Genomic DNA, 21,523 nt, shown 5'->3' with positions numbered 1-21,523 from the left:
ACGCCCGTCCAGTCCCGTCTGATCTAGTCTTGTTCCGTCCGGTGACGTCCGGTTTTGTCTGGTTCCGTCTGGTTGCGTCTGGTTACATCTAATCACGCTTTGCTCTGTCCGCTTCCTTTCCATAGCGTCCGGTGACGTCCAATGCTGTGTGACTGCGTCCGGTCACGCGTGGTCCCGTCTGGTGCCGTCCGGCTCGGTCCGGTCTCGTCCCATCTGGTCTTACCTGGTCTCGTCTGGTGTCGTCCGGCTCGGTCCGGTCTCGTCCCATCCGGTCTTGCATGGTCTCGGCCGGTACCGTACGAACCGGTCCCATCTTGTCGCCCGCCCCCTCTGATGTGATCTGGATTATTTTGACTGTTTGCGTTTTTACATACAAGAGTCAACTTTGATCCCTGTCGATGTTCTGTCTTTCCACTTATTCTGTTTTTTTTTCTATTACACCTGTCGACTTTTGTCTCTTGGCTTTTATCCTATTTGACTTTTTCCCTTTCGTATTTTTGTCCTTGAGCTATTTCGGATTCCACTTTTATCCATGCCAACTTTCATCTCCCTCGACTTTTGTCCGTCGGCTATTTTTCCGATTCGGCTCCTACTTCTGTCGACTGTTTTCCCTTTCGACTCTGCCGCCCGAGTTCTTAGCTCAAATTTCCCATTCGACTTTTTCATTCCACTCTTTGTCCGGGAACCGAACCGGCATCGTCTGCTGGTGTGTCGCCGCCGGCAGGACCGCGGGCCGCACACGAGGCAGGACCGCGGGCCGCACACGAGGCAGGACCGTGGACCGCACACGAGGCAGGACCGTGGACCGCACACGAGGCAGGACCGTGGACCGCACACGAGGCAGGACCGTGGACCGCACACGAGGCAGGACCGTGGACTACACACGAGGCAGGACCGTGGACCGCACACGAGGCAGGACCGTGGACCGCACACGAGGCAGGACCGTGGACTACACACGAGGCAGGACCGTGGACCGCACACGAGGCAGGACCGTGGACCGCACACGAGGCAGGACCGTGGACCGCACACGAGGCAGGACCGTGGACTACACACGAGGCAGGACCGTGGACCGCACACGAGGCAGGACCGTGGACTACACACGAGGCAGGACCGTGGACCGCACACGAGGCAGGACCGTGGACCGCACACGAGGCAGGACCGTGGACCGCACACGAGGCAGGACCGTGGACTACACACGAGGCAGGACCGTGGACCGCACACGAGGCAGGACCGCGGGCCGCACACGAGGCAGGACCGCGGGCCGCACACGAGGCAGGACCGTGGACCGCACACGAGGCAGGACCGCGGGCCGCACACGAGGCAGGACTGCGGGCCGCACACGAGGCAGGACCGCGGGCCGCACACGAGGCAGGACCGTGGACCGCACACGAGGCAGGACCGCGGGCCGCACACGAGGCAGGACCGTGGACCGCACACGAGGCAGGACTGCGGGCCGCACACGAGGCAGGACCGGGGGCCGCACACGAGGCAGGACTGCGGGCCGCACACGAGGCAGGACCGCGGGCCGCACACGAGGCAGGACCGTGGGCCGCACACGGGGATTGCTGGCGCCCGCCTCCGCCGGAGCGCGCGTGATGCTATCCGAAGCAGCCACCCTGTCAGAACCCTTAACAATGGACTTAAGTATCAGGGCGTGGTATCTGTCGGGGATCGATGCTGGGAAGGCGAGACCGTCACTTTGTGAGTCATGCTGAGGCCCCGTTAGAGTTAAAAATCTGCCTTAAATGAGGATTGGTTGCGCCAACCACAACCTTTCCATATAGAAGGGGCTCTAGAAAATCGACGGGCATCCTTGATTCCGAGCTGCTGACCGCCAGCCGTCCTGAGTAGCATCGAGACCCCGAATGATGTACGCCCACGCCCGGCCAGCCATGTGCTAGAGCGTGTCATGTCCATGCATGTCTTTATTCTGGCCGGTCGAGTTATACATATGCATGTGTTGCGGTGGGTCAAGCTGGCCGTGTTGTGTGTATGCTTATTTTACACGGCGGTAAAGGCAATCTTTCTTCTGGGTGGTTGTCGTGTGGTTGCTTTACTAAACGGTCCCTGTGTTTTTGTATTTTACTTGGCGGTCTGTTTCTGAGCTGTTTATTAGGCATTATTTAGTCCTGTTTGTTTTATTAGATTTTGTTGCGTGCTATACACGTGCAGATCATATCAATTAAACAAAACAATAAAACGCCAGGCATCGCTCATGCATGTAAACGATTTTAGGCTAGTACACATCACGCATCAAGCCACATATCACGTTCGCATAATCGACCATGATGAGCCCTGTACGTTAAGGTTTGTCATCGACTGTTTATGAGAAGAGATTCACTTATTTTCCTGTCTGAGTGGTCCTGTGCCCCGTAACTTTCGTCCAATCTTTGAACTGGACGAATTTGTATTGAAAGACGGTCAGAATCATAATTTTACCACGGCCATCGTTGCACGCTCGTCGCCAGCCCCCGGTGTTACTTGCAGTGGCCAACACTGTTCGGCTTTACGAGAACTGCGACCCAAGCCATCGCTATCCTTGCCCACCGAGATTACGGGCGTGTCACTGGGGATTTATGACACACTCAGCTGCTGGGGTTATATGGCGCCGCCAGCCTCTCGACCTGGCGGGAAGGGCGACACCGCGGCGAATCAAACCTCGTACCTGTGGTTCCCCCCACGCGCCATGGTTAACGTAGGCGTATTAACCACTAACTACACTGTCGGTACCCGGCGTGTGGACTCAATTTTTTTGATGGTATGTGTTTCACTAGTCGATTCTGTAAAATAATGAACGATCTCAGAAAAACATGGAATGGCCTTGTGCGTTTCGAACCCACTTCGACCTACTCCATTCAACACTAATGAGGCCCCTTATTTATTTCCGGTAAACGGGCCCCCTGAGTGCAATACTGCGAGGCACATTGTCCCCGGCCAAGGTCTGAAGGGCCATTCTGTCTCACCGTGGTGTGTTTTCTGGCTGTCATTCTGACGGCACGGGGCGGGGTCCCCTGGCCGAACCGGAGGCCAGGGGACTCCGCCCTTGGAGGCCCTTGGAGGGATACATCATATTACATTGGTCCCCTCCCTGACATGGAAGGCCTTCTGACCCGCGCACTTGACCCCGGTTTGATGCATGAGCCGTGATTAACTCAACAACATCCCTACTCCCGAAAGGTGGCCCAATAATTGGCACATATACTCCAGTTGGGTTTAACGGGTCCATGCTCGAATAGGGTTGGAGGGCTCGCCGTTCGGTAGTGGGGGCCCTAACTGGCACAGGACTCTTCTTTTACCTGAATGTGAGCACTCATCGTAAGTCCTGTTTCCGTCACTTGTTGGAAGGCCCTGACCAACGCAAGAGACCCTTGTCATTCGGGCTTCCGTCCCCGTCCCTGCTGAGGAAATCCTCCCCTAACCGATTCGAGGCCCCTTGTTGACACCGAATGCCCTGTTCGGCACTGAGGGCCCTTGAAGGATACAAGAGCCCGACTGATGTAAACTGCGGGCCCGGCCTTGTCCTTGGATGGGAAATGGGCCCACAGAGCTCAGACCAATACGGAATCGACTGTTCACTGTTTCTTCAATCAACACCGTTCCGCCTTGGAGCCACTTGCCGCCGGGGGACCCCTGTTCGACACTGTGGCCTTTAACCGATACAGGAGCCCCTCATTGTGTCAGGGACCCCAAACATTGCAAATCGCGGACCCCGGCCTCGTTTCTGCTTGGGAAATGGATCTCTAGGGCTCAGACGGACATGGAGCCGACTGTTCGGTGTTCGTGATCTCCGACGGACTTGATATCCACATTGTCTCAGGGGTTCCTCAAAAGGTGCAGGAGGACCTCTGGCTGATATTTCAGGTCACGACCCTACGGGCCGCGATTCTTATGTGACCTGCAAACAGTCCTTCGGGCCCCTTCGCCCTCCAACCGGGCCTTCGATCGTTGGTTCTGGTGGGCCGCCCCGGTCCCCCTCCGGGTCTCATTGAACACTTCCCTTGGTCGGCTCGAGGCCTTGCGAGCACAGGGCCCTCTGCTAGGCGCTTTGGGCCCCTGACAGATGCAAGGCCCCCGACCAGTGTAAATTACTGATTGCGGTTTTTTAGCTGATTGGAAAGAGGGTCCTCAGGCCCATACCAACACGGAGCCGACTATGTGGTACAGCGGTACCTGACCGACATATAGGCCTATATCGACTCAGGGGGTTCCTGATGAGCGCAAAGGGCCCCCCGACGGTTTTTGAGGGTCCGTTTTTGCAGGTCGGGGTACCTGCATAAGACTCAAACCAGCTTTTTCGCCCTTCAATCCTCCAATCGGGTCCCTGATCGTTGAACCAGGTCTTGCAACTAATTCGGAAACGCAGTTGTCGGTCATCCTGACGAATGTACTCCTGACAGCACCATGCTGACAAGAAGTTGCAACATAAACATGCACGCACAAACATCATGACCTGAGGTTTTCGTGTCCCGATCTGTGGTCACTGTGATCTGGCCCGAGGTCGCCGTATCCCAAACAACGGTAACCGGAATTTGACCTGAGGTTGCCGAGGCCTATCAGTGGTAACCGTGAACTGTGACCGGACCTAAGATAGTCGTAACACGACCTGCGGTATTTGTGACCGGACATGAGGCCATCGTGACCCGATCTGCGGTACCTGTGTACTAGCCTGGGGTGGCCGTTCACTCACTTGCGTAGCCAACGCACAATGCGCATCGCCGGACGCAGTGGCCTGCCCTGGTTCCCCGTGACCCGGGCTATGCGCGGCCTGTGCACAGCCGAGGACACCGCACCTGCGTCAGGCATCAGCTGGGGTCGTGGCAGCCGCCCAGCCAAACACTACCCTGTTTGTTTACCGACCAATCGAACAGGAGCGGCGCGGAAGACACGCTCAGGTGTCCAGGTACCGGCACGTGCAGAGGTAATCCGGGGCACATCGAACAGCCCAGCCAGCACCGCCCCGGACCACGGCGGTCACCGTCGGGTCTCCAGCTCGCCAGCAAGGGCTCGCGGCTCGTAAAGACGCCGCGTGCCGCCGAGCGTTCCGCCACGCCGGTCCGGTGCCAGGCGGGGATCTGCGCCGATCGGGGTCGGCCGGGTGGCGCTCCGCCACGCCCCCTGGCGTCCGCTCAAGGCAACGCGCCTCGCCGGGCCGCGGCTGGCGGGGCGGGCCGGGAGCACGATTGGCCGGGGTTACGACCCGTGAGAGGACGCCGCGGTCGCGCGGTCGCGCGCCAAGAGTAGGTTACGTCGTAACTTACGGATCGACACGGCGATTTGAGCTCAGCTCAGAGCAGAACATGGTCTTCGTTGGAGATCTGACGCCCCGCTGGCGTCCCCTCCGCGGACAATGTGCAGCAGCACATGCAGTATTGAGCCCGGCTGCTGTTCCCAGACGATGAGCCGGGTTTACGGTAGCTGGCTGAGGGGTTGACTCGGTGACCTTGACCTCGATTACACAAGGGTGGCCGCGACGAGACCCGCCAGAGCGTGCGCGCAAAAAGCACCCGGCGGCGAGCGGCACAACAGGTGTGCAAACACAGCAACAGACTGTCATCGGAGGCGAACCGAATGGGAGCGGAGTGGCACGGCGGTCGGCCGCGACTGGTGAAGTAGCGCGGTGGTCGGCCGCGGCTGGGGAGCGTAACGCGGCGGTCGGCCGCGGTTGGGGGAGTAGTGTGGCGGTCGGCCGAGGTTGGGGGAGTAGTGTGGCGGTCGGCCGCGGTTGGTGAAGTAGTGCGGCGGTCGGCCGCGGTTGGTGAAGTAGTGCGGCGGTCGGCCGCGGCTGGGGGGAGTAGTGCGGCGGTCGGTCGCGGTTGGGGGAGTAGTGTGGCGGTCGGCCGCGCCTGGCAGACACGATGGGCTTGGCGTGGCGTGTTCTTTGACCCCCAGAACCAAAGGACGGACGAAACCCCAGACCGTGGGAGGATGAGCTGACGAAATTGAAAAGGACCAGCGGCGCTGAAGAAACAGCGAGGTTTACAAGGAGCTAAGGCCGCACACTGTTGACTGCCTCATAAGACTAATCTGATGCGTCGTGTGGCCACGGGAAAGCAATTGCTCGAAGGTTGCGCTGAATGCGATCCGCAAAACAAATGGCGCTTTTATTAAACTGTTAGCTGCCCCGCACCAACCGCTTACTGAAGCTTTGACACATATGCACCGGGAGAGGGACAAGATAGCCAAACGCCTCACTATGACCAGAGAAACTTCCAGAGCCAGCTGTTGTCGGGCCTTGCGCAATCGACTGTCACGTTCTTGTTGGTCTGCACGTGCATCAGATGCAGATACCATCGCCGGGGCGGATTTATTACGGCACTTGCAGTGCCTTACACGTGTCAATGCAACGTGCACACGTACAGCTCCGCCTCGCTTAGCCCAATAAACAGCTAGGGTGAGAGGTTGTCTGCGGTGCTTGTTTCGCAACTCATCCAAACGGAAAGGACTCGCTCTTCCGCAAACACCTGCGTTGCGTCACACACGTCTTACCAGAGAGGAAACACAACACAGATGGGTGACAGTAGCGGCGTTTTGCGGTGTGCACGAGCCCATCGGCCTCCGTGCTGTGGCGCTCCCAGCTGCTGGTGTGGCCCCGCTAAGCGGCGCGATCCCCAGCCTCGACCGCGACCAGAACTGACCCGGCCGTGTCATGCTGCGTGACCGATAGTTACATGACTACCGTGCACGCTACGCGATGGTCGAATATCGACTAGTGCTGCTCGATGCGACGCAGTGCCGCGTCTGGTCCCCGACAACGAGGCCGAGCGGAGGCGGAGCCGAAGTCACGCGAAGCGAGACGGTGCGGAATGGAGACACTGAAGCAGCCGTGTATCATCCAGGACGCCGCGTGTGTTTATCTTGGCGGTTGGTTGGCGGCATCGCCTGCCGGCTCCGTCACACAGCGGTTGTGGGCGTCGCAGCTGTTCACCTAGACTGCCATGGAAAACCAGCACCAGCTTCAAAACATTTTGATTACGTCAAAGAATGTGATCTAGGGTCTACTATCTATTTCGTTTTCAGCTGACGTGGGTAATTTCAACGGACAGCTGCTTTGGCCGAGTGGATGTGGTCTGTCGGTTTCCAGTTTAAAATAAGCGTGATACTAGTTGGTCATGGCAAGCAGAAGCAATGTATTACACCCGAGAACGTGTTACCCTAGCGTCATTCGTGGCCTGGGATGCAAAAGGTGGCAGCGTGTTTGTGTGACGTGGCGCTGACGAAGCTTCCCGAGATAGGTCAGCACTACTACAAACTTGAACCACGTCGCACAATGTTAACTCCCATGCCAAGCCCATAGCATGCAGGCTGTCATGCTACAATGTCCAAACCCAGGAATCTTTCGCTTGGAATAACCGTAAACATAATTAGCTCTTAGCAGCGAAGATCCGGGGCGAAGACCGCTCTGAATCATCTCGGAGTCCGCTCCGAGGGTCACGCAGACCGTACGGCAGCGATACCGCCTCATGGGTCGAGCTCAATCCCTCTGCTGTATTTACCGACACGGACGGCCTGACGGGCTGCCAGGCTGCCTCTTAGGCAGGCCCTCAGCCAGCACTGGCAGTAGTCATGCCCTGTCAGCGGTTACGACAGTGAGTGTGCGACAAACAGAGAGTGCTCCGGCGCAGCAACACTAAAGCGCATAACCCGGCCAATTTCTGTAGGCCTCCTATGGTTTTTGCACGTTGCAGAGAAGAAAGAAAGAAAACTGACATCACGTGTGCCCCAAATTGCGTTAAATGAACGCGGCAAACGGGCAAAAAAAGTTAAAGTAAGATATCCCGATCACAGATCACATTCAAGTCTGCCGCTCAGGAGCCACCCACGCCTCTAAAAGAGCGGCTAGCCAGCTTTGATGCCCTTCCTAGAGCAGCTTGGCTCCCTGGTCTGGTTACGAGGTCGGCGGGCGGCTAGCCCAAGAGCCTGAGTCACGGGCTGCAAGCCTTCTTGGCACTGCCGCCTGGTCGGCTCGCTCCACCGACGAGACAGGGCGCTGTTGAACTCGGTAGCAAGTCACTTCTTAATGTAATATATATATATATATATATATATACATATATATCTTAATACAATAGTAAATAATAAGCTACTTCTTAATAAATACCCGCTGGCGTATTTGTCGCGACGACGCCAAGGAAATTCAACGTGTAAGCAAGCTTCACAAGAAAAAAAACCTCAGTGTTTGCCAGCAAGCTCTCATGTTTCAAGGAAATGCTCCAGATTTGAAGATATTGCAGCAAGCATCATATACTGGAAAAGACTCGTCTAGGCAACACCATTTCCGACTTAGTGAAGATGCTCCTGAATTTATCACTGCTTGGTTACGTAACCTTACCCAGCGCAACATTGATCGAGGGCCAGTTTGCAGTTGTTATATCTGGAAATCGTGCTCACAGACGCCAGATATGAACGGCTCGACAGTTGTACTTTTCTTGGCATTGATCCCGCATGGCTCATAGAATGGTGGGATTTGAATAATGTTATGGTGCCAGGGATGATTGGGTGACCTTGAAATAGTCTCCCCGAAAAATCTGTACACCTTCGCGGGCGCGCAACTCAGAAACTAGAGGGGTTTGGGTGTTAAACGGGCAAGGCTTCGAACTGCACCGAATGATCTTCAAGATGGTTATTTCAGTTCAAATCCCATACAAATGCGGAACACTTCTTTTATGAGATGATTCAAGGTACTATGGATGTGTATGTACAAGTGTGCGTTCGTGAGAAGAAGCGTGTGATACTTGTACGCTAAACGCATCAATAATTAATGCTTAAGTGTAAAAAACTGGAGAGCCACGTCAGTTCCTCAGAAGTATATACTTAAAACAACAATGTGCGGAACATTAAACTGGACAACAGTTCTCGTGCGTTCTGAACGTGTGTTCTTTTTAGCACATTTGTTCGGACTCCACACGCAGCCAGCCGCTCATCAGATGTAGGCTGTCTCACAGGGGCCGCTCATCTGATGTAGGCTGTCCAAGAGGAGCAGCTCATCTGAGGTAGGCTGTCCTGTAGCGGCTGCCCATCTCATGTGAGCTGTCCCGCAGGAGCCGCTCATCTCATGTAGGCTGTCATACAGGAGCCGCTCATCTGATGTAGGCTGTCCCACAGGAGCCGCTCATCTGACGTAGGCTGTCCCGCAGGGGTCATTCATGTGAGATAGGCTGTTGCGCAAACCCCGCACATCTGACCCAAGATGGCCAGCAGGGCCAGCCATCTGACGTAGGCTGTCCCACAGGAGCCATTCATGTGAGATAGGCTGTTGCGCAAACCCCGCACATCTGACCCAAGATGGCCAGCAGGGCCAGCCATCTGACGTAGGCTGTCCCGCAAAGTCTGCCCATCTGCAACATAATTCAGTTCTGGACCCCGGTTCGTGCTAGACGTCCGGCGCGGCACCAAAGCTATCACCGGGTTCTTCCTGGTTCCAAAGCCAGCTACTGGGAGCACAGGTACGAGGTACCGGGAACGGATCCTGGAAACCAGGCTCATGTCTGTCCAGTGCTGTCAGCGCCGTCGCTGCATCGGACATGCACAGGCACCGGCAGAACTCACTGCAGAGCGGCGAGATCCCGCATGGTTCAATCAAGACGCCCGGTCAATCCAACGGCGGAAATTTGATTTCAGCGGGGTGCAAACTTGTGTTTCGCCGAATAAACCGAGTGCTTAAGTTTAACACGATTAAACAACAGCCACTGAGCGACAGAGCCGGGACCTTCTAATAGCTATTGTGGAAACTCCGGCCACATATCCTGATTCAATGACTGGCTCCGTTGTCAGCTGAGGCCAATATCAGCCATCTCCACCGGAGACGCACACTGCAGTCACGACTCACGACCCCACTGGAGACACGCACCTCCGTCAGGACTCACGACCTCCGCCAGAGACACACAGAGCAGTCACGACTCACGACCTCCACCGGAGACACACACTCCAGTCATGACTCACGACCTCCACCGGACACATTCCAATCATGACTCACGACCTCCACCGGAGACACACACTGCAGTCACGACTCACGACCCCACTGGAGACACGCACTTCAGTCAGGACTCACGACCTCCGCCAGAGACACACAGAGCAGTCACGACTCACGACCTCCGCTGGAGACACACACTGCAGTCGTGACTCACGACCTCCACCGGACACATTCCAATCATGACTCACGACCTCCACCGGAGACACACACTTCAGTCACGACTCACGACCTCCAACGGAGACACTCCAGGCATGACTCACGACCTCCACCGGAGACACACACTTCAGTCATGACTCACGACCTCCACCGGACACATTCCAATCATGACTCACGACCTCCACCGGAGACACACACTTCAGTCACGACTCACGACCTCCAACGGAGACACTCCAGTCATGACTCACGACCTCCACCAGAGACACACACTTCGGTCATGACTCACGACCTCCACCGGAGACACACACTCCAGTCATGACTCGCGACCCCCACCGGAGACACACACTTCAGTCACAACTCACGACCTCCACCGGAGACACACACTCCAGTCATGACTCACGACCTCCACCGGAGATACACATGCCAGTCACGAATCACGACACCCACGGAAGACACACAGTCCTGTCACGACTCACGACCTCCACCGGAGTCACACACTGCAGTCACGACTTACGACGTCCACCAGAGTCGCGAGACACATTCTCTGGAGTTTCTTACAGCCGACCGATGAAGCACCCTTATACCCACTGATCACGTGTTATCTCTCACAACGGGAATAGTCTCGTGAAGCCTTCGCCAGAAGCGGCACTCAATGGAAACGAGCGTGCACGATGGATCGGTCTACCCCCGTCCGCGCCACCAGCTACTGCCCCAGCGCTGGGCGCCGACAGCGGTCGATATCTCGCGATCCGGGCCGCGCTCGTGACGACGCCGGGCACGCGTCACGTCTGCCAGGGCGGCGGCGGCGGCGGCGGCGGCGGAGGCGGCGGCGTGCAGTCCGCCCGGCAGTGGTGACCCATTGACCACAGGGCGGGGCTCCGGTCGACCGACCGGCTCCGAGACGAGCGGTCGTAGCGGCTTGCCAAGCCGCCGTCTGGTCGGCTGGTACTGATGGCCAGCCTCCGCCGGCGCCCCACGAGGGAGCGAGATCGGGAGGCACCACGGGGAGACAACGGTCATTCCGTCGAGGTGGGGTGAGATCAGGGGCACCACGGGGAGACAACGGTCATTCCGTCGAGGTGGGGTGAGATCAGGGGCACCACGGGGAGACAACGGTCAATCTGTCGAGATTCAGAGACGTTTCCATGGCTCTAGGCCAGCGGGTGAATGCATACCGAATAGTAAATATGTGACAGCTCTGTCATAAGCCGTCTCAAGATGCGTCGATGTGGGCACAGGCAGGCAAATATTCTAGGACACCACACACGCAGCACTTGTTTGTGTTGCTGCAGCGGAACACGGGCACGGGTGTATGCCCCCATCAGGGTGGTAGTTATGTGTACCGGTGCAGCCCCTACCCTCATCCACAAAGCCGGTTTGTATCCGGCTGAAGACTACAGACTCATGCATTTGTCCTGTACGACTCCTCTGCTAGAATGCCATTCAATATTGATCGAAGCCTAGCGAGCGCCAAAGTCTGGGGGCTTCGATCAATACAATTCGCTAATACTCCGTTGAGGGCGGCGGCGTCACTGGCTTTTTTCCAAGGGAAGCAGGCAGATCTAGGTGCCTCCTTAGTAGATCGTGGGCATTCATTGACACACAAGCTATTTCTTATTTTCCCTTCTATTCGTCCCCGACTGCTTTACTTCCAGCCCTGATTCATTAGCGGCTGCCAGTCCCGTTACAACCAAATCCTATAAGTCTAATTGCGTGGGTGCTATGGGGCTCAGCTTGCCCGTAAAGTGCTTCGCAGTGGATAGATAAACTTATCTCACCCAGGACTGACCGTATGTGTTTTGTGGCCAAGTTTTGGTGCAAACTTACTCAGAAATAGCTTACTTACTCGCACCTTAGTTTGCTGGTTAGGTTAGGTTAGGTTAGGTTAGGTTAGGTTAGGTTAGGTTAGGTTAGTAGGTTTGCTGGTGGTTCGCGACGCCTTCGCCCAGTCTTGATCTACCTCGGGGCCCGCTTGGCGGACATATGCATCGCAGCCTGTCACACCGACCGCTTCGGCAGCACCTGGTCGGCCAGCTGCAAAAGCCGAGCTTGATGTCGGGCGCGTGAGAAGCACTGCAGCTCCCCAGACGCTGAAAGCGCCGGTGAAGAGCAGACCAAATTAGATGCCCGGGCCACTTCAAAGTTAATGAAAAAGTTTCGTTTCGTTCTTTATTTCCTGTTTTGGTTGGACCTTTGCCATGGTTGGATCTAGCATCAGCTATTGGAGGTAAACTTCAAATCTAGTGCCATTTGCGCAAAAGAAAATGTCTCCATTCCACTGCGGGAGCATGACCCTGCTATCTCACCCAACAATCCACCCATGCACTCGCCAGTGTTTGGGGAGTAATATCACGTTTGCAGGCTTTGCTCAGAGCAACGCATTACAGAAATATTGCTGGCTCCCCCCCCCCCCCCCCCACCATCTTTTTGCCTGCTGAGTAGCCGATTGTTCTGGTGTGGTCCATGTCGTCGTTCCTCTGGCGTCAGAATTTTGCTACAGAGGGAGCCATTTATCATTACGTGGTCGCAAAATACGACTTGGCCAGGGGTGCAGTCAGGATTTTTTAAGCGGGCGGGGCGGAGGTCAGTAACAACAGAGAATGCAAAATACGGGTCTGAAGAGGGGAGCGCCCCCCCCCCCTCCCCTGCTGCACCTGTGGACGTGAACCATTTCAAGGTACACTGTGCCGATGCCGAGTTGTGGTATTGCCCGCCTCTCGTTGCGTGCCTGTCTTTCACCCTGGCAGGAGGGGTGGGCACCGCGAGTAATTGGACCCTGCACGTCTGGTTTCCCAGACGCGCAACCCAGCCACTACAATATTGGATGGCATGCGTGCCAAATAGGTACGTTGTGAGATCATTTATAAGGGCTTGGGTCACGTTCAATTTTTGGAACCCAAACAATTCCTTGAGCCTCATCGTTTTGTAGGCCTGGAGCGTTTTTCTCAAGCTCCCAAGGGAAGTGGGCCAGGAAGTTTCGCGGAGAGTTAAAGTTCTACCCCTCGGACCCGCTTTGCTCGCCATCTTGGACCCGCTCTGATCGCCACCGCATGTAGACAACATCGCAAGCTGCAGGCTAGGCGGAATTTGGGCAAACGCAGGAAAGCTTCAGCATAGCTTAGGGAGTGGAACCTACCTGGTGAGGCGGAGATCCCAGACTTTGGATGTTGTCCGGTATTCCCTCCTAGAAAGTATCCTTCACTGCACTCGACGCACCGAAAAACTAGGTCCAGAGTTGCCTGGTCCTATTGGTCCTACGTGTCGTGTTTGCATGGGCCACCGCCCTCGATCGACCAGGGCCAGTACGTTTCCACTCGCCAACAAGCTGCGTACTAGCGCATGGGCCAGCTCACCGCCACCGACGAACCATCGACGCGACGGGATCGGCGCAGGCGCGTGGCAATGTCGCACTCCTTACGCAACGAACGGTTTCCAAATCAAGCAGCACGAGCCGATACCTATGGCAACTTTTTTACACATATACTGGCGCACGCCGCGCGCGACCCTGTCGAGTTTGTCTGACCTTTCCAGAAAAGTGCGCACGCACCCACGTGCATGTGTGTGCTGATGGGACATTGTGGGGCTGTTTTTTTAAGCGAGCCACGAACCTAGCATCCTCATGACACGTAAACGTATCAGAAAACTATCAGCTTTCAGAAGATAGGTGCGAAATAACAACTTCAAGCGTTTGATGCTTCTAGCTAGCGTCTCTTGGGGTCAAGTGGCTTGAAGGGACCCTGTGTGTCATGATAAAAGTCACCTCTCCGTTCAGCAGCATGGTAGCAGTCACCTGCACTTTTCACGCAGCAGCTACAAATTGTCAGACCTGAAAGTCCTATGGCAAAGCAAACTCAATATACATGTATATGGTAAAACAAAGGAGGCGCTTAACCTCGGAAGTGAACGAGGGAAGCAGTTGGCCAACACAGAGTATGGCAGTACTTTAGACACCATGGCAAAGAACGTGCAATGATGACGCTGTTATTTCGAACTCGGCCTTACGCGCAAAGGCTGCGCTCGTGGTTTATCGTGAAGGAGGAAAAGTTGGCCGAGTGCGTGTGGAGCGGGTTCTCAGCGGTAGTGGTATAGGTATGCTGCTTGCTATTATGATGTGTGGTGATTCATTCCAGGCTTGGGTAATGCATTTAGCTGAAACTAGAGCCGAGGGGTGATGAAAGTGCGGAGGCCTTACTGTGAAAGTGTCGAATTTGAATTTTATCCACAACGTGCGTGTGCTGAACGACTCAAATATTGGCTTTGACAATGTTTTGATTATGTGTAAGGCTTACAGTAAAATTTGTGCATTCAGGGGTGCTGTGTGCCGGGGGTTGCAAGCCTTGTAAGTATTAATGTATGGTTGTACTTTTAGATGCTCCCCATCTAGCCACAAGTGGTATTATTTTTTTCAGTGTCAATCATGGTTAACTCACAGAAAATACAGGACCATTTTACCCACCATTCCTGCTGAGTTAAGACCAGATGATTTGTGATACCATTCAGCCTGTGCGGCTGAGTGTGTTGTGGAGGCCAAATGATGATGAATATTTTCAAATCACTTAAACTGAGGAGGCCAGCCAGTCATATAGGCCAGACCCTGCAGAATCTTCCAGTAGTTTGCTTTAACATTGATAGCTTTCCCCTCATATGTGGGCTGAAATATATTTGTTGGGTGTTGATTTTAAACCAGCTTGCAAAAGTTGGCAGACTGGTTGATAATATGTTTGGGCAGGTCTGATTGTACCCCAAATGGGCTGGGCAGCTCTTCTGCTTGGGCAGCAACAGGAGCTGGGTCAGACCTGATGACCCATGGGGTCTGCAAGATTTTTGCTGACAATCTTAATTTTCTTATGCCAAAATTCCATTGGTTTACCACAGAGCAATAACATTGGCACTAGCAGACCTGCACAAGCCCTGTATTGTGCACATCAAGCGAAAAAACAATTGAAGGAAAATCAACTCAAGTTTTTGTCATGATATAGAATTAATTGAGACCAGTGTGGGCAAGATAACTGTGGCATATTTTGCTTTGGCATTTTCCTTGCCTTCTGTCCACTTCTTTTCATGAACTGCTGTTTTTAACAGTGTGCTACAACCTGTGCCCCAGTTTATTACCTGCCCCTAGATAGCATGAGTTGCCCCAGAACACTGTAGGTTGCCCCATTTCCACACGTCTGTGCCCCTAAAATTTCAAAACATGTCCCAAAACTCATATTTTCCCCAGCGCTGCCCAAATGAGATCCTGTCAAAATCTGTCATGTTCTGCAGACTGGCTTGCGAGGGGTTCCTGTGGGATTCAAGTTTTCTTGTAAGGCTTTGTATTTAAGCATTATTTTAGTGGAGGAGACTGCTAGAGGGCAATCAATGTTGAAGGGCTGGATGAACCAGGGCAAGCATTTTGGTGGGTTGTACTTCAGGTGCACAATTTCAGTAGGCACTGTTTTTTTTTTGGCTCTGATCCCAGAGATTTACCCATTTGGAAGGTTGGCACTTAATAGCCAGACCTTCTGAATGTTTGGCACATGTGAGTGATCTTGACTAGCATTACAACTTCAATAGCATTTTGCCCACAGCTGTAGCTTTGAAAAATAATGTGTGGGCAAAACAAAACATGGTGTTGTGTTGTTTGGTGGTGTGTATTGTCATAGTTGATGTTTACAAAGGGTTGCTTGTGCTTGGGCTACTTTATGAAGTCAGAATCCATTTGTTATCCTTGCCCTGTACTCTAAAAACTCCATATGTCTCAACTAAGCTTTTCAGACTTGATCCTTCATCTGGAAGACAGGACAATGGACAGAGAGCTGCAACTTGAAGTTATATGTGGCACATATGAAGAATTTGTGGTTGGTTACCAGCTTTTCACATACTCTGGAGATGAAAAGGTAAGATGTTTCACTTGTAACTCAGAAAAAAGTACCTATTTAATGCCTGCATACATGTGTTTGATTGGTCAAATCGCGCCAGAATTTAAACTTATCAACTTGCGCACAGCCACTGTACTGGCAGCCTGCGTCATCTACTGCTGGCTGTGTCACAGGTGCACCAGTTTGAGCAGACGTTCGCCGACCACTCCCACACGGCCAGCGTGCGGGCGGTGGCCTGCGGCGGTGACCTGCTGGCCTCGGGCGGCGCCGACGAAATTGTCAAGCTGTACAGCATGCGACGCCGCACCGAGATGGGACAGCTGATGGAGCACCAAGGTGGGCAGCTAGCCACGTGTCGGTACTGGTGCTGCCCGTCTTGTGGCTGTTGGCATATGACTGTGGTGTTGAGGCAGCGCGCTTCTTACACTGGAAGGTTGTTCTCTCCGTCTTGCATTTCACGTTTCTCTGTTTTCGATGTGTCAATGAGTGTGGAGATTGCAGCATCGGTCACCACTGTAGTTTCGGCCTACTCGAAACTATCGTTGTTCCATTCCATTCAGTTCATTAATTGGCCAAATCATTTATCGATCGGTCGGGTGTTGTCAGTAGTCAAGCATTCTCGACCAGCTGTCTTCTGATGTCACAGCACAGCGCACGCCCCCGTCAGCTCCCCCGCTGACGCCGCCACTGCCGCCGCCGCAGGCACCATCACCTGCCTGCAGTTCCACGGGCGGCACCACCTGCTCTCCGGCTCGGAGGACGGCCGCGTGGCGGTGGTGCGCGTCGACAACTGGCAGCGCGAGAAGTACCTGGGCGGCCACCGCGGCGGCGTGACGGCGCTGGCCGTCCACCCGTCCGGCCGGCTGGCGCTGACTTCGGGCCGGGACCGCAAGCTGCTCACGTGGGACCTAGTGCGCGGCCGCGTCGCCTTCCGCACCAACCTCAAGGCCGGTGAGCGGCCGCGCCCGGCGCCATCGGCAGCCGGAGATTGGAGAGGGCGGCCTGGGGTGGCCTAGGCTGTGACTGTGGCACTGCCCAACACTGTCGGGCTGTTCTTACTGGGTTTTAAAGGGGCATTAACTGCATTGGCTAGTTGTGCCCCATTGTATGGTCCATGGGGAATTTTCCTGTATTGGTTCTGTGTGGCGTCTTCATGGCCTAAGTGGTGTGTTTCAGCGGTATGTTCTTTGTTAGGCTTAGTCCAGTTTAGCTACATGAGTTTACATCAGTTTACATTTGGTCCGCGTCAGCCACGTGATTCCGCGCACCGCCCACACCCGGAGAGACTTCTCAGCCCCTTGCTGTGTGGGTTGTCTTCTCGCGAGTATCAGCAACTTGTGGCAGTCATGTGGGCTTCCAAAGCCTGCCAGCCCTTTCTGTCCGTGTACCGTGCCACTGAACATGTGACCCTGTACCTGCGACACTGAGCGGACCGTGCCGTCCCGGCAGCGGCCGAGTTCGTGCTGTGGTCGCCAGATGGCAGCACGTACGCGGTGGGCGTGCAGGGCCGCTGCGATGTGTACAGCGTGGCTACGGCCGGTGTGGTGCACAGCCTCAAGTCGGCCGGCAAGATCAACTGCGCCGTCTACATCTCGGTCAGTGCTGCCACGAGCTCTGGCGTCTAGGTCTGTCCCGGCACGGGCCGGGGGATGCTGTTGAGTTGAGTGCCCATTCGGAGGTGTTGGAAGTTGAGGCTATGTAGAGAAACTTAGGATCGTCATTTGTCGATGAAGTCCGTCACTTGGCAGCATAGGCATACAGTACGGACTATATCACATTATTAACACATTATTTACACATTATTTGCGAACATTGGATAAGGCACGACCCGTGAGGAATCGGACTGGGGGTGCATCACCTATGAGTCAGAGCACCGCTTATCGTAAGTGTCTGTTGATTGACCGCCCTGGCATTCAGCTCTGAATCGCGCCCTGGTGTGTGATCCTGGCGACGTGCTGATGGCTGACCCTGGGAGTCAGCAACGAGGGTGGATGGGCGCCGTACACCGCGGCACCCGATCGCGTGTGGCCCGGGTGAGCGCCCTTGCCGGACAGAGCGGCGGCGCCGTCACTGCCACGAGCCGGATCACCAGGCCCACCCTCAGTGGGGTCCGCTCGTGCCCGAAGCCTGCGAGGTCACCGCACGCCGCCGCCGCCGCCGCCGCTCGCCACCTTTGAGGGCCGCCCTCTCTCTCTCCCGCAGGAGACGCAGCTGGCGTGCGGCGACGAGTCGGGCCAGGCCAGCGTGTTTGACGTCTCGGAGGCGGGCGGCGGCCGCGGTGTGAGCTGGCCGGCGCACGAGTCCCGGCTGCGCGCCGCCACCGTGGTCCGCCGCTCCGAAGAGCTCAGCTGGCTCGTCACCGCCTCCTCCGACGGCTGGATCAAAGTCTGGCAGGCGCCGGTGAGACACGCGCTGGTCTGCTAGAGCTGAGACGTGCCTCCCAGCTACGCGAGTGTGCATTTAAGGCCATTGTGTAAGAGTGGTTGGGCGTTGGCTGGCCACACCTTTTAAAATGCGGGTTTTTTGTGGCTCGTGGAGCGTTGCCAGATCTGCCTATGTATTAAATGAAGATAGCCGTGCCGATTAGCCATGAGACCTCGGCAGGCTTTGCCTGCTTCGACGCCGCCGTTCGGAGTTGTGATCGACCGGGGCGATTTGACGTCGCCCCCAAACCTGCATGATGCGATTATGCGGGCTTCGTTTAGTTGAGGGTCACTCGGCAGCCTTGTCTGGTCTGGTGCCGCCGTCTCAAGTTGTTATCGATTTGGGCAGGTTGACGTCGCCGTCCAACTTTTGCGTTGTCACCATGCAGATCATCCCAGCAACCTAAGACTGGACTCGTCTTTGTTTGCCGTCTTTTGTGTTGTCATCATGCAGATCATCCCAGCAACCTAAGACTGGAACCGCTCGTCTCCGGTTGCCGTCTGTTCGTGTTGCCATGCAGATCATCCCAGCAACCTAAGACTGGAACCGCTCGTCTTCGGTTGCCGTCTGTTCGTGTTGCCATGCAGATCATCCCAGCAACCCAAGACTGGAACCGCTTGTCTCTGGTTGCCGTCTGTTCGTCTTGCCATGCAGATCATCCCAGCAACCTAAGACTGGAACCGCTCGTCTGTTTGTGTTGTCATGCAGATCATCCCAGCAACCTAAGACTGGAACCGCTCGTCTCCGGTTGCCGTCTGTTTGTGTTGTCATGCAGATCATCCCAGCAACCTAAGACTGGAACCGCTTGTCTCTGGTTGCCGTCTGTTCGTGTTGCCATGCAGATCATCCCAGCAACCTAAGACTGGAACCGCTCGTCTCCGGTTGCCGTCTGTTTGTGTTGTCATGCAGATCATCCCAGCAACCTAAGACTGGAACCGCTTGTCTCTGGTTGCCGTCTGTTCGTGTTGCCATGCAGATCATCCCAGCAACCTAAGACTGGAACCGCTCGTCTTCGGTTGCCGTCTGTTTTGTGTTGCCATGCAGATTATCCCATCAGCCTAAGACTGGAACCGCTTGTCTCTGGTTGCCGTCTGTTTGTGTTGTCATGCAGATCATCCCATCAGCCTAAGACTGGAACCGCTCGTCTCCGGTTGCCGTCTGTTTCGCCGGCGCCAGGTGTGTCACGACCGGCACGCCCCGTGTGACGTCACCGAGCCCCGTACGACGTCATTTAAGCCGACGTGTGACGTCAGTGCTGTGTGCGCCTCCCAGGTGCCGGCCGTGACCGAGCAGCCACTCCTGGTGGCCAGCTACAACACCACCTGCCGGCTGACCAGCGTCACGCTGCACGTGCCGCCCGAGAGGCGCTGGCCGCCGGCCGGCGCCGAGGAGGCCGCTGTCGGCGCCGTCGCCGAGCAGCGGACGGACAGAGCCGCGGCGGAGCAGGAGGAGGACCGGCACCCGGCGGAGCAGAACGGCGCGACGGCGAAGCGGAAACGGCCGGACGCCGACCAGCAGGCTAGCCCGAGCAAGAGGACGGGCAAGAGGAGGCGGACGGAAGAGGCCGGAGCGTCCGGCAAGCCGAAGAAGACGGGCGAACGGGAAGGCAAGGCGGGCAAGGTAAAGGGGATGAAGGTGATGAAGAAGAGCAAAGAGAAGAAGGCCACGAAGACGAGCAAGGAGAAGAAGACCATGAAAACGAAACAAAAGAGCTTAAAGAAAGTTCAAAAAGCAAACGTGAAAGGCCTGAAGGCTTTGACGCTCAAAAAGAAGAAAAAGAAAAAGATTCTGGCAATTGAGTAATACATGGTTCTTGTATGTGATCTTTGCGGGACTGGCTGTGCGCTGTGAAGGCAGAATAAATTATGGTAGTTAGGGGCACGATGTCACTTCCGTTTTCTCACATCATCCCATAGTCACTACATTTAGAAAGACCCCTGATTATGAGCCTTCAATTAGTTAGCAGATTGGTTATTAACGTAAGTTGTGCATTTGTGGGGAACGTTGTGCATGTGGATAAGACAGTAGTAATAGCCCTATTACTCGTAGAATAATCGGGAGGATGGATAGGTAGACATGAATAGTTAAGCTATATATATATATATATATATATATATATATATATATATATGTATATATGTAATTCGAAATGATCGCGATATTTCGAACGAAAAAATGCTATGATAAACGAAACGAAATGAGACCTCGAAAGGAATATCAGCAGTGGCAAGCTGAAAAACTTCGTGGAATAACCAGGAGAATCTGTTCATTCTGGTTGTTTTACGAGGAATAAGACAGTAAACGCTGTGTTACCTGCAGATTGGTTATTGGTTATTTGTATTAGATTATTATTTGTATTACACTGGCGGTCAGTGGTGGCCATTTAAGGGCTATGGGACGGAGGATGAGCATCGGCCAGGCAGAGATGCGTGCACATGGGAACCCAGCCCCCGAGTCTAAGCCCGCACAGAGACCCCTGTATGGAGTGTATGCTTGGCTCTCGGACAAAAGCCCCACCAGGCGGCCCTTCAGCCCACTTATCACTGGCGCATGCAGCCTGCCCCGGACAAGCGGGGCGTTGCGAGATATATGATAAAACAATAAAGAGGGCAATGCAGCGGATGAGTCGTTAGATGATCTCTCGGCTGCGTTTCATTCCGAATATCACGAAATAATCCCCCAGGGTAGGCTCGGGTGGGTCAATCAGTCAATCTGCACCGGTCAGCAAACGTGGAAGGCTTGAGTGCAATGGATATGTATTGGTGTTCCATGGGAATGACTTGCTTATAAATGCTAGCTATCTGTCTTTATCACACGGTCATTTGCTTATCGTCTCGTCACACACATCTATGTGTGACGAGAGTGCAGACGTGTGGTGGCGCCCAGGGGAATATTTAGTACGAGCAAATGCGATAGGTGGCGGGCCACGCAGGCCCAGCGTGGCGAGACGCTTACGTTCCTCGTGATGCAGGCATGCATCAATGAGGGGCGGGTGCGCTGCCTTGCGTTCCAGTGCTGTGGCGCTCACACTCCAGTAAGACTGCTGGTGGACAGCAACCGGGCCAAGTGCTCCAGTGATGAGAGTAGCCATAGGTATTTCGCAGTGGCGCAC

At 55.0% G+C, this 21,523-nt stretch overlaps 2 protein-coding genes across 3 annotated transcripts in view; one reads left to right on the top strand and one right to left on the bottom strand.

The window, feature by feature from the left end:
- Positions 1-13,439, bottom strand: part of Ae2 (anion exchange protein Ae2) — a 169,847-nt gene extending 156,408 nt beyond the window's left edge. Inside the window, exon 1 of the mRNA XM_037229241.1 lies at positions 13,263-13,439. The gene's annotated coding sequence lies outside the window, so the exon portion shown is untranslated. The remainder of the gene's footprint in view (positions 1-13,262) is intronic.
- A 707-nt stretch (positions 13,440-14,146) lies between these two features.
- Positions 14,147-20,284, top strand: LOC119105957 (p21-activated protein kinase-interacting protein 1-like). Of its 2 annotated transcripts, XM_037229540.1 has the most exons (7): positions 14,147-14,203; positions 15,884-16,005; positions 16,161-16,323; positions 16,690-16,938; positions 17,437-17,582; positions 18,190-18,387; positions 19,684-20,284. In XM_037229540.1, the coding sequence occupies exons 2-7, from the start codon at positions 15,913-15,915 to the stop codon at positions 20,212-20,214; spliced, it is 1,380 nt and encodes a 459-aa protein (XP_037085435.1). In that variant the 5' UTR covers positions 14,147-14,203; positions 15,884-15,912; the 3' UTR covers positions 20,215-20,284. The 2 variants fall into 2 exon arrangements, with proteins under 2 accessions (XP_037085435.1, XP_037085434.1); XM_037229539.1 differs by lacking the exon at positions 14,147-14,203 and having other exon boundaries at positions 15,448-16,005.
- The last annotated feature ends 1,239 nt before the right edge of the window (positions 20,285-21,523 follow it).

The sequence above is a fragment of the Pollicipes pollicipes genome, unplaced genomic scaffold (genome assembly GCF_011947565.3).
Source record: "Pollicipes pollicipes isolate AB1234 unplaced genomic scaffold, Ppol_2.1 Scaffold_6138;HRSCAF=7277_pilon_pilon_pilon, whole genome shotgun sequence".
In the NCBI taxonomy this organism is placed as follows: Eukaryota; Metazoa; Arthropoda; class Thecostraca; order Pollicipedomorpha; family Pollicipedidae; genus Pollicipes; species Pollicipes pollicipes.
Note: the sequence above shows the minus strand (reverse complement) of the source record. Positions and strands in the feature narration are given on the sequence as shown.

Coding starts and splice junctions, on each gene's coding strand:
- LOC119105957 (XM_037229539.1), top strand. CDS start 15,862: ATGTCTCAACTAAGCTTTTCAGACTTGATCCTTCATCTGGAAGACAGG. Junction 16,324..16,689: donor ACAGCTGATGGAGCACCAAG/GTGGGCAGCTAG, acceptor CCGCCGCCGCAG/GCACCATCACCTGCCTGCAG. Junction 17,583..18,189: donor ACTGCGCCGTCTACATCTCG/GTCAGTGCTGCC, acceptor TCTCTCCCGCAG/GAGACGCAGCTGGCGTGCGG.